Raw genomic sequence first — 14846 nt, 5'->3', positions numbered from 1 at the left:
TGTGGTTCCCAAGACTCTGGTGAGTTCTCTGGAGACCTGCATTGCAAATTATTCCCTGGACTGCAAATTATTGCATGCCAGGAGAAGCAAGTAAATGTGATTGAATAATATTACTGGTTTAAAGGACTCTGGGAATTAAAGATCAGATGTACAGGCACAGCTCTGCCAGTGGATGCTTGGACCAAGAGTGGGGCTGTGTCTAAGGAAATCTGAATTTGTGTTGGAAAATTTTGATAGTTCTGTAGGTTATATAAATTAATCTTCACACCAATAAGAAAATTAATTTTCCTGAAAGTTTTGCAGAAAAATACTGAAGGTAATTTCAGCTGTTTTGTTTTGAAAAACACAGAATATGTACATATTTAATATTTACTTAAATGTGACCATGTTAAGATACTACCTATATCCAACATATAGATCCTGTTTGTATTTACAGTTTTGGATGAGCAATCAGTGCAGGTGACAATGTAATATATTAAATATTTCTGGATGTGCATTTTGTAGGTAGAGCCAGCAGATGGTGACCGAGTTCCACTGTATTTGTCTCTCTCCTCTGAATGTGCACTGGGAAAACTGAATCCATGGGCATGGAATTTGTGCAGTTGGATGAAAATTTTGCATTCTAGCCATGACTCAGTTCCTACAACATTTTCTCAGGGCAAAATAGATAATGTCAGTGAGACATGTTTGAGTAACTGCTTGATGTTCTTTATCTCAAGATTCTCTCCTTTCAAAGACCCAAAGAGAAATTCTTTTCATAGTGATTTTTATCTTGCAATGCAGATAATTCTGTGTTGGACAATTTTGACTTTTCAATATGAAGTTGTTTTTCTGCCTGCATAAAAATCTTAGGTAGACAAACCTGACTTGCAAATTGGGTTGTGGGTGAATAAATCCAACCAGCTGGGGCTGGAAAGGTGCAGCTTAATTTTGAAATATGAGAAGGTTGGTTTGAGAAATGTTTAGATTGGTTTGAACAGAAACCTGGGCTTTCTGACCCCGCAGGAAAATTCTACTCTGTGTTTATAGAGTGTGCCTGAAAACATTGTTAAAGGTTAGTGTGTAGTCATGCTGGACTAGGAGGAGTCAGTGAGTTTGCCTCACTTTGCTCCTAGGAGGAATATATACTAATCTCATTTATTAGAGGCAAGTTTCTGCCTCCTCCTGTGCCAGCTCCCTGCTTGGGATGGAGCAGGAGGTCACAGGATGATGTCAAAACTCTGATCATCCTTCACTCACCTGCAGTGGGAGGAAAAAGAATTAATCTTGTGCTTTTTGGAGCCTGACTTGTATTAGCAGGAGGCTGGAAAAGGGAGTGGACAGGTGGTACACACTTGATATGAGCAAAATTGTGTTCATCCTTAAAAATATTTTCAAATTGTGTTTGTACTGTCAAGTAAAGGAGCTTCCTTTTCAGTTCCTCTTCAAAAGATCAGATACAGAACTAAGAATGCATCTAGACTTTTGTCCTCCCTTTGGTCAAATTGAAAATATTACAGGTAGCTTGGGTTGGCTTGTGTATTTGTTGATATTCCTGAATCTCTGAATGACGAGGGCATGAATTCTGTTTTCTTTCATTTTGAACAATTGGAACTTTATTGCATTGTTAGGTAACCTGAGTATTGCTCAGAAAGGAAATCTGATAAAAGGGCAGATTTACTCACAGGCAAAGATTTATCTCCCTTTAATTAAAGGTAATTTTGTGTCAAATGAAATCTTAGTAAGAAATGCAAGAGGCAGTCATTGTGTTATCATATTCCTTTTGATCTTTTTTACCCCTAAGACTTTGCTTATCTAAACTATTTACTGCTTTGTAATTGTTATTGTGCATCCATACATCTTGTTTATATGGATTTATTGGTGCTGGAAGGGAAGGTAGGCTCCCAATTGTTGTATTTCTCTGTTCCCTGCTGTTCTGATGAAAGCTGGGGCCCTGTGCTTGGTGAAAACTTTGTGTTTGTCTTCCTAGAAGTGACTGGTTTATATTGTACATCCAACAGTTGTTCTGTTCATAAACACTTCATTCATCTCAGTGTCTTTTTGGCATAGCAACCATCTCATTTGCTGCCAGATGGAAAGGAAGGGAGGTATTGGATGCTCTGATTTGATTTTAATATTAAATGGCCAGACATAGGAAGGTGAAGGGACCAACAAGAGTTTTTAATTACCTTAATACCTGTGGAGGATGTGCTGAAAGGTATTTCACTACTGTTTGGATCTTTTGCTGTATCATCCCATCTAACAAATGCTTATAACTTTTACTTTATTTTGTTCTTTTTTCCCCTGTTCTGTGGCTGAGGAATGCCTGTGACCAGGTGCATCAGTGACAATTCTCTTCACCTCTCTTCTGATCTGCATTTCCCTTTGTTCAAGTGTTTTATTTACAATAGCTTTTCCAGAAAATCCCTCTGCTGGACAGAGCACTTGGTCCTGCTGTGCTTGTGTTCTGTCTTGTGGGCATTTCTTTACCATCCCCCATAAATTCCACTTTAGTCCATAAAACAGAAATGAAATGAAACCAAGATAATCTTTGTGACTTGTTCCTCTCCACCTTAGCCTTTCAAGCCACTGCCCTTGTACAGAGCTGTGTGTGTTGTTCTTGCCCTTTGTGTGTTATAGGACCATTTACCTTGTTCTAACCTATTTTTTTGCTCTTAAAAGTCTCCCCTATGGTGCAACCAACCACCCCCTTAATTCCTCTTTCTTCTCTGAGTCACTGGACTCCATCTTAAGTTGTTTCATACTCTTAGCCATTTTGTTTCAAAATGTTCTCTTAGATCAGCCCTCTCCTTAGCTTGAATTTATCCTAAAATCCTTTGGGAGATGTTGGGTCTTGTAGTAAAAGAAAAGCAAAGAATACTTTTTAATGTACTGACATGCACACGATATTTCTAGTGGGTTTTTTGGTGTGGGGTTTTATGGTGGTGTTTTTTTTTAATGGAACACTTATGGCTTTTGTTTGCCTTTAACATCAAAATTTTCTCTTTTTTCTCCTTTTTTTTTAAATCTTTCCATCTTGACAGTTACTTCCTTGTGTATATTTTAGCCGATTCTATTCTGTGATTAACATCCTTTGTGTGCACAAGTTGCTGAAAATGAATTTTTCTGTTTCCACTTGTCATTAATAACAGGGAAAGATTCAGTGAGAAGCCATCAGCAGTGTCCTGTTGTCTGCTTTCTCCTCACCGGACAGATGAAGATGACCTAGGCACGTCACTGTCTGTAAGATGCTTCTCCTTTTTTGTCCTAAAGCTTTGCTTTCCCTGAGATGCTTTTATATATCCCTGTAAAGCTGTTATTTCCTGCTGTGTGGGTCATGATCCCTGTAAAGGTGCAGACATTTGGGAGGGAGTGATAGGGAGGACTAAAGCTCATCAAAATCTGTCCTCTGCAGTGTAGGGGAAAAGAATTTCTTGTAGGATGCTCTCAGTTCATCTTAATGCTTGACCTCTGTTTAGTGTTGTGTTTTCAGTGTCTGCTGCATTGTTTTCCCCAGGCTTGGCAACGTGCCTGCATTGACATCATCTTGTATTTTGCAATAACAGATTAAAGAAAGCTGCAGAGATGCCTCTGGCTCTGTTCAGTAAGGGTTGACCTCTGAAAGAGTGAATTTTGGACAGTTTGTTTCATCAGACTTTCCCCAACGAACATTTTGACTGATGAAAGGGCATTGAACAGGCTTTGTCTGAAACCCTTTGAGTCCAAAATATTCAATGATGTTTTTTATTTAATTGCAAGCTTTGCACTGACAGTTACTCCTGACAAATGTGTGATACCAAGAAATGTGCTGTTTACCTTCCAAAGTGTGCTCTGTGGCTTTGCAGTGTCCTTCACCACACCTAGAACAACCCTCACCCCTCCGTGAACACTGAATTTCCTGTTTGTTCCTCCAGCTCTGCCCACGCTTCATTTTTGATTCCATCAGATGAATAGTTTAGAAAGATTGCAGCTGGGCACAGTTGAGAATTTATGAAGACATGAAGTGCAAATAGGATAAGCTGGAAGCTCTTTTCTGAGGAAATTTGTGTTCTGCTGTGCATCTGGAATAGAGGATTAGCAAGGGGATGGTTTATCAGGGCAGGTTACAGGTGCTCAGTGGGCAGAAATCAGTGTCTGTGCTCTAGGCTCTGATTGCTGTGAATGGATTTATGTGTGTGTTGATTGTAGGTATACAAATGGAATTTAAATACAGAAATGTCATAATTAAAAATAAAACCACATGCTGGCTTTACTACATTTCTCCTTATTGGTTTCCTGTTTATTTTTACTTCAGGAAGTACTCCTTGTGGAAGAGTTATTGTAAAAAAAAAATTATATTCTTCAGTTGAAACCTGGATTTGGGGCTTTAAAGTTTTGTGGGGGAGTTTTGCTGCTTTGATTTGTTTATTTTTGAGATTTATTTTTTTTTGTTATTGCTGGCTCTGCTGCAGCTTCCAGGTCAGTGTTAGACAAATCACTGCACTTTAGTGTTCTTCAGCTCCATATACTGGATTCTCCTGTGATTACAGCTTTAAAAGGGCCTTTAAGTGAAATAATCCTCCCTTGCTTTGTCAGTTTGATAATGTTTGGCTGGCTGGAATGAGCAATACCTTGTTCCATTGTCAGGGATGCACAGATGTTCTGCCATCACTCAGGCCCAGCTAGAGGAGCAGGGAGACTTTTAAGAAACATTAAGAGCTGCCTTAACCAAGTGTGAATTAACAGCAGCCCAAGCTCTGGTCACTGGATGCTTGTGACAAATGAGATTTAAAGAAGGTCCATACACAAACCTCACTTAATGAGACAAAATCATTCAGGCTTAAATGTTGATTTTCTAAATACCTCAGCCAAGGAAAATGTTCTCGACCAGCTTTCCCTATTAGATACATTAAATGTTGGTAGTTACTGTTATCCCACAGGAAAAACTTCACTTCTGAGAGACAATTCCTTCCTGGAGCAGCAATAACTACAGCCTGGCTGGGTGCTGGAAATCAGGAATACCCTGGAGCTGGGCAGCAGCTGCTCTGTCCTCTGCTTTGATAACCATCCCTGCCTTGCTGAGGTTTCCTTTCATTTTTAAATCAGTTTTTTTAATAGGAGGCTGATCTCTGAATTTTGGCTTATCCCCAGAACAGGTACTGTGGAGATGAATTGATGCCTGAAAATGGAGTATTTTGGGTTTTTTAATAAAGTCACCCTCTGTAAAGGAGACCATTGCTTTGGAAATAAATAAAGAAGAACATTAAAGTGGAGGGCCAGGCTAATTTATCCTCTGAACTGCTTTCTCAGCCCAGTGTCTTCTGGAAACTGAGCTGTTTAGGTGAAAGCTGTCAGAAGTATTGTGACACTATTAGGAAGCTCAGTGTAGCTATGACTAGGACAGTGTGAAGTTTGATTTTGAATTATGTATCTGCTGGCAATTCTGATATTTTTTTTGACTTTATTTATGTTCTAGGATGATCAGCACAAAAGAAACGTTTCATTGGATGATGATGACCTCGAAGCACGACTCAATAGTTGGAATCTTGGGGTAAAATAAACTGAGTACTTTACTTATTTATTAACTTGCAGTGAGCACTTCTCAGTAGTGTAGTTTGCTTTCTGAGCTTAGCCAACAAAACTTCATGAAGGAATTAGTCTTTTAGAAATGACTTGCTAGGGCTTGGAAAGGTTATTTATGAATGTATGAAAAGAAAATATTAAATTTTAAGTAATAATAATGTTCACACCTTTAATATGATTACTCATAAATTAGGCAAAATAATGGCTGCTGGTCAAAACCAAGTCTTACTCTGGTAGAAATTCAGACTAATTCTTGATGACTCTGTAGCATTATTTTTTACTTATACTTGTATAAATGAAAGAAGAGACTGGCTTTCTGTGTTTATTTTTTTAACCAATACAGAATTTGCAAGCCATTAATACAACTCAGTTTTTTTTGTTCAGTGGGCCTCCTTTTGAAAGGAGGCTTTTCTCTATGTTCACCTCTTTCTTTTCCTTTCAATAATTCAAATTTGTTACTCTTGTAAGACTTTATTCCCTTTGGTTGTATTTTCTGTGGTATTGCTCCACGATAATTCTAAGGTGACAATGAAGTACCTCTTCTCTGTAGCTGTATTTTAATGTATTTTTTCTATTGTGTTGTTTTGTCTTTTTTGTAACCCTTTCATTTGTACCACCAATTCTTTAACCTATTTCATTAGGATTAATAACCTTATAGCAATTTAGTTTTATTAAGATCACTTTGATTTTAACAGAGAGATTTCTTCTTTCTTTTCTTCCTCCTTTTGTGCTTATTCTCACAGGTTGAAAGCTCACAGAGTTGCAGCCAAAGCTAGAAGTGATGAGAGCAAGTTTAACAAAATAGCTCAGCACTGTTTTTTGAAACATAGTCACGTATTTTTATGTTGTCATTTGAATCAGCTGCCAAATGATCTTTATTCTTTCTACGCTATTGTCAGTCCAGAGGGATATGACAGCATTTAAAAATCTTGCCTATTTCAGTCCAGGTTTTTCATGGCTGGCCAAGTTCTCTTCAGTGCAATCAGAAATGATAACAGAGGATATGAATGGTTTTCTGTCCTTCCTGGTGTTTCTCTTGCCATTTCCAAGCTAAGGGTGGACATGGGTGAAAGTGTCAGCGTTGTTCAGGTGCCTGAAACAAAGGTGCAATCACTTGCAGATTTTGGATATTTGGGCTGTATTTATCCATTGAATGATATGAACATGAATGATATGAACAGGATATGAATACCTTGAGCTTTTAAAGCTGCTTTAAGGGGGAAAACTTGCTCATGGCCATTTTACAAATTACACCAACTGATGCTGACAAAGGATCTCTTTATATCCTGCATTTTTATATCAGTGTCGATCTGCCTGCCTGCTTATCTCTTATCTCTGTCATTTTATTTGTATTTTATTTCTTTTCCTAATTGAAATTCCAGTTTGCAATCATGTTGTGTTGATAATGGCTGGTTATTAAACTGTGATGATCCTCTGCTGATACGGGAGCTCCCTTGGATAACAAATTGGCTACCGTGGCACATAAATCAGTTTTTCAAGTCTCCTCTCCAGGGATGGTAATTAAAGAAGTTGCTCATGAGAGACTTTGATTGCCTGATAAGACTTGTTGGGAGTTACCTGACAAAGAGGATTGGAGGTTGTAAAAGAGAGGTCTGTGAGGGGTTGTGCTGAACAGCGTTTCCCTGCTGTGGATCACGGCCTCCAGTGGGTTCTGAAAGGGTCAGGAAGTTTTAAGTGGAGTGTCACACTAAAAGAATATGTCATTGCTAAAAATAAAAAAATCCCACTAAATGATGGCAGCCCATTGGAATCTGTAAGGTTTGAGTGTCAGATGTGGCTGCTGTTATTTGCAAGCATTTAAATTGCTATGGGAGCATCTTGTTGGCCTTTAATTGCTACTCCCTGCTTCAAATTGTTTAATTTACTATGATCCCACCTCAGATACAGAAGACCCTTGACCCAAAGAAATACTTCAGTAGTGGGGGTAGATAGGAGAGGAGATACAGAATGGTTTTCACTTTGAGCTGCCTGGGCTGAAGAGCTGTTGTCTTGAAAAGCTTTTTAAACTTTCCTTGTGTTTTTTTGGTTATACCAGTCTTTATATGAGGATTTTTCTGGGTAAGAATCTGGAATTTTAGGAAGCTGTGAGTATTTCAGGCCAGTTTATATGGAGGCCATGCTTTTATCCAAGAATCTGCCAGTACCCAGCTGGGTGCACACATTGGTGGGACAATCCTGGTGTCTTCCAGCTGTGAGGTGCTGCTGAGCCTCCACTGCTCCAGCTTGGGCTTGTGTGCATTGAAGTGACCAGTTATAAATTGTTAATTTAATTTTACTGTCATCTTTCAGCCTCCTGCTTCTTTAATATATTCTAAATTTCCTCTTCTTCAAAGCTCTTGTATTTTTAAGGTCACATTCTGGGTGTATTTTCAGTTTTCATGATATACTGACATCAGTGATTGAGATTTTTTTATTAATATTATTATTAAAAATACTGTGAAAAGTTTTGGGAAATGCTTTTATGATTTCTTTACTAAGCTGAGAGGTCAAAGCTTAACAGTCTAATCTGAAGACTTCAGATATTCTTAATAATAACATTTTCTACAGGAGAAATCTGTTGTGTTACTTTGCTGATATTGTTACTTTTTGTGAATAATAAAAGAATTTTCCTCTTTTCCTTGCAGCATTCCTGATTATCCCTATCAAACATTTTATTATTCAAGTTCTTTAGATTCCAATCAGGCATGAGTAAATGTTTGAAAAAAAAGTTGAGTTTTGATTGTGATAAATTTGCCTTTCATACATGGAATACTAATTTACACTCGTTTTACATACATTATAAAATGTGTTTTTCTCAGCCTGTATTGTCTCTTATCTAAACTGATGTGGGGACTGTCCTTTGTCAGGTGTTCATGCCTTGAAGCTGCATTTGCAATGTAGAAAAGCAGAAATCCTTTTGTGTGGCTGTTTGAGGGGAAAAGTTTCAGAGCCAGAAGCTGAGACAAATAAATACCAGTAATCTTTGGTCATGTTGGTACTTTGAACTTTCTTTGTCATTCTTCAGCCATCTTAGAATATAATAAAAGTAATTTGGGCTAGGGGAATCAGAACTTTAAGGTCCCTTCCAGGCCAGACTTTTCTGTGATTCTGTGGTCTTATTTCATCAACAGCTGTCAATAAATTTCTGCATATTGTTGCAGCTCTAGTGCACTTCATAACTGAGGGGAAGGTGACCATCTCCTGTTTATGTCTCAAAAATAATTTAATATTGTGGAAGATATGTGTAGTGTCTGGAAAAGAACCTCATTGGATAATGGAATTAAACGGCCTTTTTTTTTCCCTTTTCTTTTTTTCTCTTTAGCTGAGCTTTTTAGATTGTAGGCAAACATAATTTTTGGATAAAAAAATTAATGTTATGTAAAGGAACAGCAGTGGATTAAATGCCTGCAGATTCTTGCCTCACCTGCCTGTCTCTCACTCTGTCTTTCATGATGCCTGTGATGCAGATTCATTTGTCACCAAACTGTAGCCAATTTTAGGTGTGACAAAGCATTTCTTTCAAACATCCTGAGAAATTCAGCACATCATTTTAGGTAGAAAGCACACAAAGAGATTGTACCCTGGGGAAACAGCAAAGGGCTTTTTAATCAGGGAGAACACAATTTTTCATCACTGGAATTCAGCCAGGACAAGAATTAACTCTTTAGCTTTTACCACAAGTGATGTGGGACTGACTGGATGCTCAGTCTTGCCCAGAAGAATTTGTCCTGGGAAATGTTGCTGCCTAATAGAAGTTTGAGAAGGCTGAGACCAAAGAAATTCAGTGGTTGGTGGCTGCATTCTGTTCTACTTCATTGGAGGAAAGTGTTATAACACAGGGTTAAATGGATGGAGCACTGGGAATTCCTGGGAGGCTGCAGCAGCAGTGGATGCTGTGCCTGCTCTGTGTGCTTGGCTCACATCTGCCTGTGTCTTTCCAGTCTAGTTAAGCTCAACCATTTTTGCACAAGCCATTTGATTATCTTTTGTTTGGTTTCTCAGTCTGGCTGCTTACTATAAACATACCTACTGTATATGTTGTGGCCTTGGAGGGCAGCAGTACTGGAAAAACTTTCCCACAGTGAACTCCAAGTGGTGTTGAGACTTCAAAAAATAAATTCAACTTCCATGCTGACAAACAGCCTTCATGTGCTTTAATGTCCTTCCACTAAGACTGCAGCAGCAGCATTAAAGTGAACTTCCCTACAAATTATGATGTTAGATAAGAATGTCCTTACTCAAATTTCCTGAAGCTACTCAGCAGTTATTTCTGTAGGGAACACGCTGGCTGGCTGGGTTTGGTAGATTAAAGTAAGAATTTAGGGCAAGGTTCAGTTTAGTTGTTTACCATTTCAAAGTCTTTAGTGTTCTTAACTCTTTCATGTGTGTTTTTGTCATTCTTGTTTTGAAAACAATCCCGTTTTGTCTTTGATGAAGCTTAGGGGGGAATGTACAATGAGCCTGCAGATGCAAGTGTGGGGGTTTTGTTCTCTGAATCTTAATATTTACAATATTCTGTGAGTGGACTGACACAGGCTGCAGTTGGGCATTATTGGAGATAACCATCCCTGGATAAACATCTTCCAAAGAGCGGAACGTGACTTTGGAGGGGTAGTTTGGAACCGTGACTTCAGTGTTGTCATTGTTGTGGTATTTACTGAGCAAAAGAGCAAAGCTTTGGTGGGAGTTTCTGGACTGGGATACAGTGCACAGACAGAAAGCCTGGACAGTATTTTCAGCCCAAGGGATGGAATATAATTGATGAGGATGAGACTTGTGGAGGTAGTTAAAGCTCAAAATTGTGCTTTCCCTGCACTGTCCTTGCTTTTGGGGGAAAGCATTTCAACTTTTGTCAGTGCTTCACTTGCTGATAGCTTTAAAATTGTATAACTCATAAATATTTCACTTTGATGACTTAAGTGTTGTTTAAATAAATAGAAATTAAAAATACTGAAGTTACAGATTATTGCTCATCTGCCTGAAATGCAGTCTCAGAATTTTATTTTTATGTATGTTTCTGCAATACTTTTTTTTAATTTAAGAAAAAAGATATATTTTAATGAAGTAGATTATCTCTGTTAGGTGATGGGGATTTCTTCATGGGGATCTGATCACCCAACAGCTTCACAGCTCTGGTTTAGGAGGAGAAGGTGACCATTGCACTCCACACAAATTGAAACGTGATTCCTTGTCAGACTGCCTAATAGAACAGGAGAATCCAAAATCTTTTCTACAAAGACATTCAAAATACCATTTCTGTTAAGAAGTGGTATTTACAAATTAGAGTTCAGTTCTAGTTCAAATAAAGATGTCTTTCATGATGACATTTATTTGGTTCATACTCTTAAAAAAGCATGTGATTTACTGCTCTTCTCATGGCAGTCATTCAGTTTCATACATATGCATTTTGGCTTGTCTTTGACCTTTTGCTTATTATTTTTAAATTTGCATGTTTCTCATAAATACAGACCTTTTTTTTTTTCTTTTTTGGGGCATTCTTTATTGTGATATTCCCTCTTTAATGTGGTCTAATTTGGAGAACAAGAAGTTTTGCAGAAGACCGGCATGAAAAAAATGAATGTTGAGGCATTAAATGTTTACAGATCAGTTTAAGTGGATATAATCCACAACAAGTAACAAAGTGGGAACATTTAACTTCAAAGCACATATGGCTGCTGTTACAAAATCAAAAAATGCAAGACTTGGGCCCTACAAAGTATTAGAGAAACGTTTTCCTTCTTTCCCATAAACAAGTAGGATGTACCTAAGCTTTTCAGATTGGTTTTGAAGTGAAGGCTGCAAACAGCTGAATGTCATGGGCAGACAAAGGATTTTAATTAATTGTAAATATTTACAACAATTTTTAGCTTTAAAAAGAGCCAAAGTAAAGGGTGGTTCTGCACAAGAGACAGGGCTTTGGGGAATCATTAAGCTTTTGAAATGTGGCTCTGCAGCCTTCTCCAGATTCCACCAGGTATTGGTGAAGGCTTCCACTGCTCCCAGTGATGCCAAACTGGGGAGAACCTTGAGCTTCTGGCAAACACCTGCAGCCCTGGGGGTGATGAGGAGTGTGGGCTGGATGGGGAAGTGGCCAAACTGAGGTGGGAGAAGGAACATAATAGCAGTAAAATGGAAGTAGAAAATCCTGTTGCAGGTACAAATGTGTAGGACAAAGAAAATCCTCCAAAATGTTTTCCAGTTTGGAATTTCTGTGCCTTTTCTTTCCCTCTCTATTGATTTGCTTTTCCTTCCCCTCCACTGGATCTCCTGTGGTTGGTGCTCCAGGCTGAGCCCTCTCCTGTATTCCTCTCCTCTTAATCTCCTCTGTGTCCAAAATTCCTCATTTTTGTGGCAGTGGGTGCATCCAGGATTCCTTCATTCCCTGGTGGCTGCCCGTGGATGCCAACACAGGGTACTTTGTGTGAAAGAAAGTTTAGTCTGTTTTAGTAAACTCCCTGACAATAATTAGGTTATTGTTAAATTATTGGTTTCCTGATGCTTTCTGCTTCTGTATTAAAAACTTGGATAATGCCATTCATTGAAATTGAATGTATGTGTGAAATGTGAGTATGTGCAACGACTTCTGGGTGAGATATGACAACTCAACACCACACAGAAATCCTACATCACCTTTTGGGACAGGAAATGAATAACACTGTATCAAATTGAAATTTCAGAGGGATTAAGCCTCTTTTCCACTGATAAATTCAACACACAAATTTATTTCATACTACTGCAGAAAGTGCAAGAATTTGATATATTTGCCATGCTTCGTAGATCAACCTAATCCTACAACATTTTCTTTTTTTTAATGTCTATTGCCATCTCATTCATATTCCAAATCTCACTGCCACATTTTACAAGATTATACCCTTGAAAGCTTTTTTTGGGCATTCTGCTTTCTCTGTGATGTGATGTTTGAGCCCTCATCGTTTGAGAAAATGAGAAAGATAGAACTGTCTGATAGAGGAAGTGGGTTGGGAACAATGCTTTGTATCCAGTTCTTAAAAAATAGTGATTAAGAGAACTGTTTTAATTATGTAGCCGTATTAATGAATTATTTCCTTATGTTTTGTCTCTATAACTTACATGTGTGGCTCTTGTTTCAACGCACCCAACTGTAATTTTTCAAAAGCACCAGATTTTAGTCAATATAATCTGTAAATGTATTGTAGCTTTACACTGATTTCAATGAGAATTTAGCCAATAAAGTTGGAAATCTTCTGCATAAGCCTATGTATGTAGCTGCCAAATATTTTTATAATATGCATTGATGGAATTTTTACAACCACAAGAGTTGGGAGGGAAAAAAGTGCAATTTTTTGTCCATTTACATTATCAAAATTGCTGAGTAGATTTCCAACCAAGTGATCTCTTTTAGAAAGATTTCCTATTTCTGTAACATTTAAGGTACGCTGTCATCTCATCTGTGGTTCTTTGATTGATGCAGTTCCTGTGCTCAGTATAGTTCAGTTACGATATCTTGGACTAAATCAGACATTGTTGACCTGCTGATTTTTCTCTGCCTTGTTTTTCAGATAGAAAACCCCAGATATCTGCGAGAAAAACGGGTGACTTGGGTAGGTATTTCTGTTCCCTTGGTATTTCAGAAGGGCAGACAAGCATTTTATGTTATTTTTAATCGCTGGTTGGGATTGATTGTACTTGGAATTACTGTTTTTGACTTCATTTGCTGTTTTGAACTTTTTCTTCAATAGAAGACACCTAAAATTGACCTTGGACAGAGCAGCCCCTCTCGGCAAAACCATGAGCTGTTTCGAATGCAGGAGAAAGAGGTAGGATTCTTTTAAGGCATTTTCCTTGGAAAAAGGGCATTAACAAGGAAGTTACTGTAGCAGAAAATTGCATGGAAGAGAAATTTGCTGAAGTGACAGGGCTTGTCATTAAATACTTCATGGATTTCCCAGTTATTTAGGGAGTAAAAAAAAGACTTTCTGAACACATTTACCGATCCTTTAAAAGAATTTTTAGTGGAGAGAAGTTTGAATTCTAGGAATTTCTGAAATTACCTTTTAATAGAAGTAGTGAAACCTTTGATTTAGTGATTTGATTTTGTTTACTTTCCATATACCTTTCAAAATTAGAAATTAGAATTTGATTTTTTCTAATTAAAATTAGATTTTGACTTTATTTCTGATAGGATCTATATTATTTCTGTATTTGCCTCAATGAACTCCAATCCTCTTTTGGTCATATGGGGTTTTACTTTCTATCTTTCTTTCTAACATTGTGAATTCCTGAGATTGCTGTCCAAGCTTTGCTATCTAATTTTCTCACACCATGTATTTTTGCTTTGAATATGTGTAAAAGTAAAATTTTGTGGTCATTTTCACCTTTTTCACGCTTTGAGGAGGTTGACTGCCTGAGGTATTTTGTCACAAGCTGCTCATTTTATTTAACACATTTCTTTTTTTGAAAGACAGTGAATTAATGGGCAGAAAAGGAATCTGAAAGTTAGGAAAAGGCATTTGGAAAACAAGGAATAGAACCCCAAACCAAACCAACCAATCATAATAAAAAAAACCCAACAAAAAAACCCAAATTCAGCACTCAGCTCTGTTTGTCTCATCTAAAATTTCTGATTTCAGCCATATGCTCTTGGAAAATTGAGACATATGCACATAGTTCCCTACAATCCAAAGTACCCCAAATATGTCTGAGTTGTGGGGGAAAAGAGGAAAATATTCTTCCATTTCCTTGGTGTCTTTAAGGACACATGGATTGGGACTGTCCTGAAGATACTTTCATGACAATTCAGAAAACATCTTTAGCAGAGATACAGAGAAGGGTAAAACTGGTTAGCAGATCCTTCAGCTGTTAATAAAATAATGTGTATGAAATGTTTTCTGGTGCTACCTGGCTGCCTCACTCAATGCTCAGCCAAGCAGCTGCAGAATCCACGTGCCTTTCACTTTCTCTGCTTTGCTATTGACTTTTCTTTTGTATTGACAATGTTCAAACCACCAGTGCCTCAGGATGAGGCAAGGTTTCATAAGATGTGAAAATAGCCCAAGAAATAAATAAATTGAAAGCACAATGTTGTCATTTAAACAATATTTTCAAATTAAATAAACAGGAATGCATGCCAAGGAGATACATAAAATACCCAGTTAATACTTTGTTAGTTCAGTGGAAAAATCCTCTAAGCCACACAGTAAAAAATCCAGGACTTTTTGCTAATGGTGCTGGTTTGAACTGGAAAGGTTACAGACAGCGTTTCACAATCACCATGTGTGTGCTATTAACGAGAAAACTTAAATGTGTTTTCATCTTATTTTGTTTGT

At 37.7% G+C, this 14846-nt stretch overlaps 1 protein-coding gene across 3 annotated transcripts in view; it reads left to right on the top strand.

Annotated features, from left to right (window-relative positions):
* The window catches only part of CEP112 (centrosomal protein 112), a 159611-nt gene that overhangs the window by 8545 nt on the left and 136220 nt on the right, over positions 1–14846 (top strand). For all 3 annotated transcript variants that reach the window (XM_058852388.1, XM_058852387.1, XM_058852391.1), the window contains exons 5-8: positions 3132–3222; positions 5435–5509; positions 13080–13121; positions 13260–13337. In XM_058852388.1, the coding sequence (XP_058708371.1) occupies positions 3132–3222; positions 5435–5509; positions 13080–13121; positions 13260–13337 (286 nt within the window). The remainder of the gene's footprint in view (positions 1–3131; positions 3223–5434; positions 5510–13079; positions 13122–13259; positions 13338–14846) is intronic.

The sequence above is a fragment of the Poecile atricapillus genome, chromosome 17 (genome assembly GCF_030490865.1).
Source record: "Poecile atricapillus isolate bPoeAtr1 chromosome 17, bPoeAtr1.hap1, whole genome shotgun sequence".
Classification (NCBI taxonomy): Eukaryota; Metazoa; Chordata; class Aves; order Passeriformes; family Paridae; genus Poecile; species Poecile atricapillus.
This window is presented reverse-complemented; position numbering and strand designations above follow the sequence as displayed.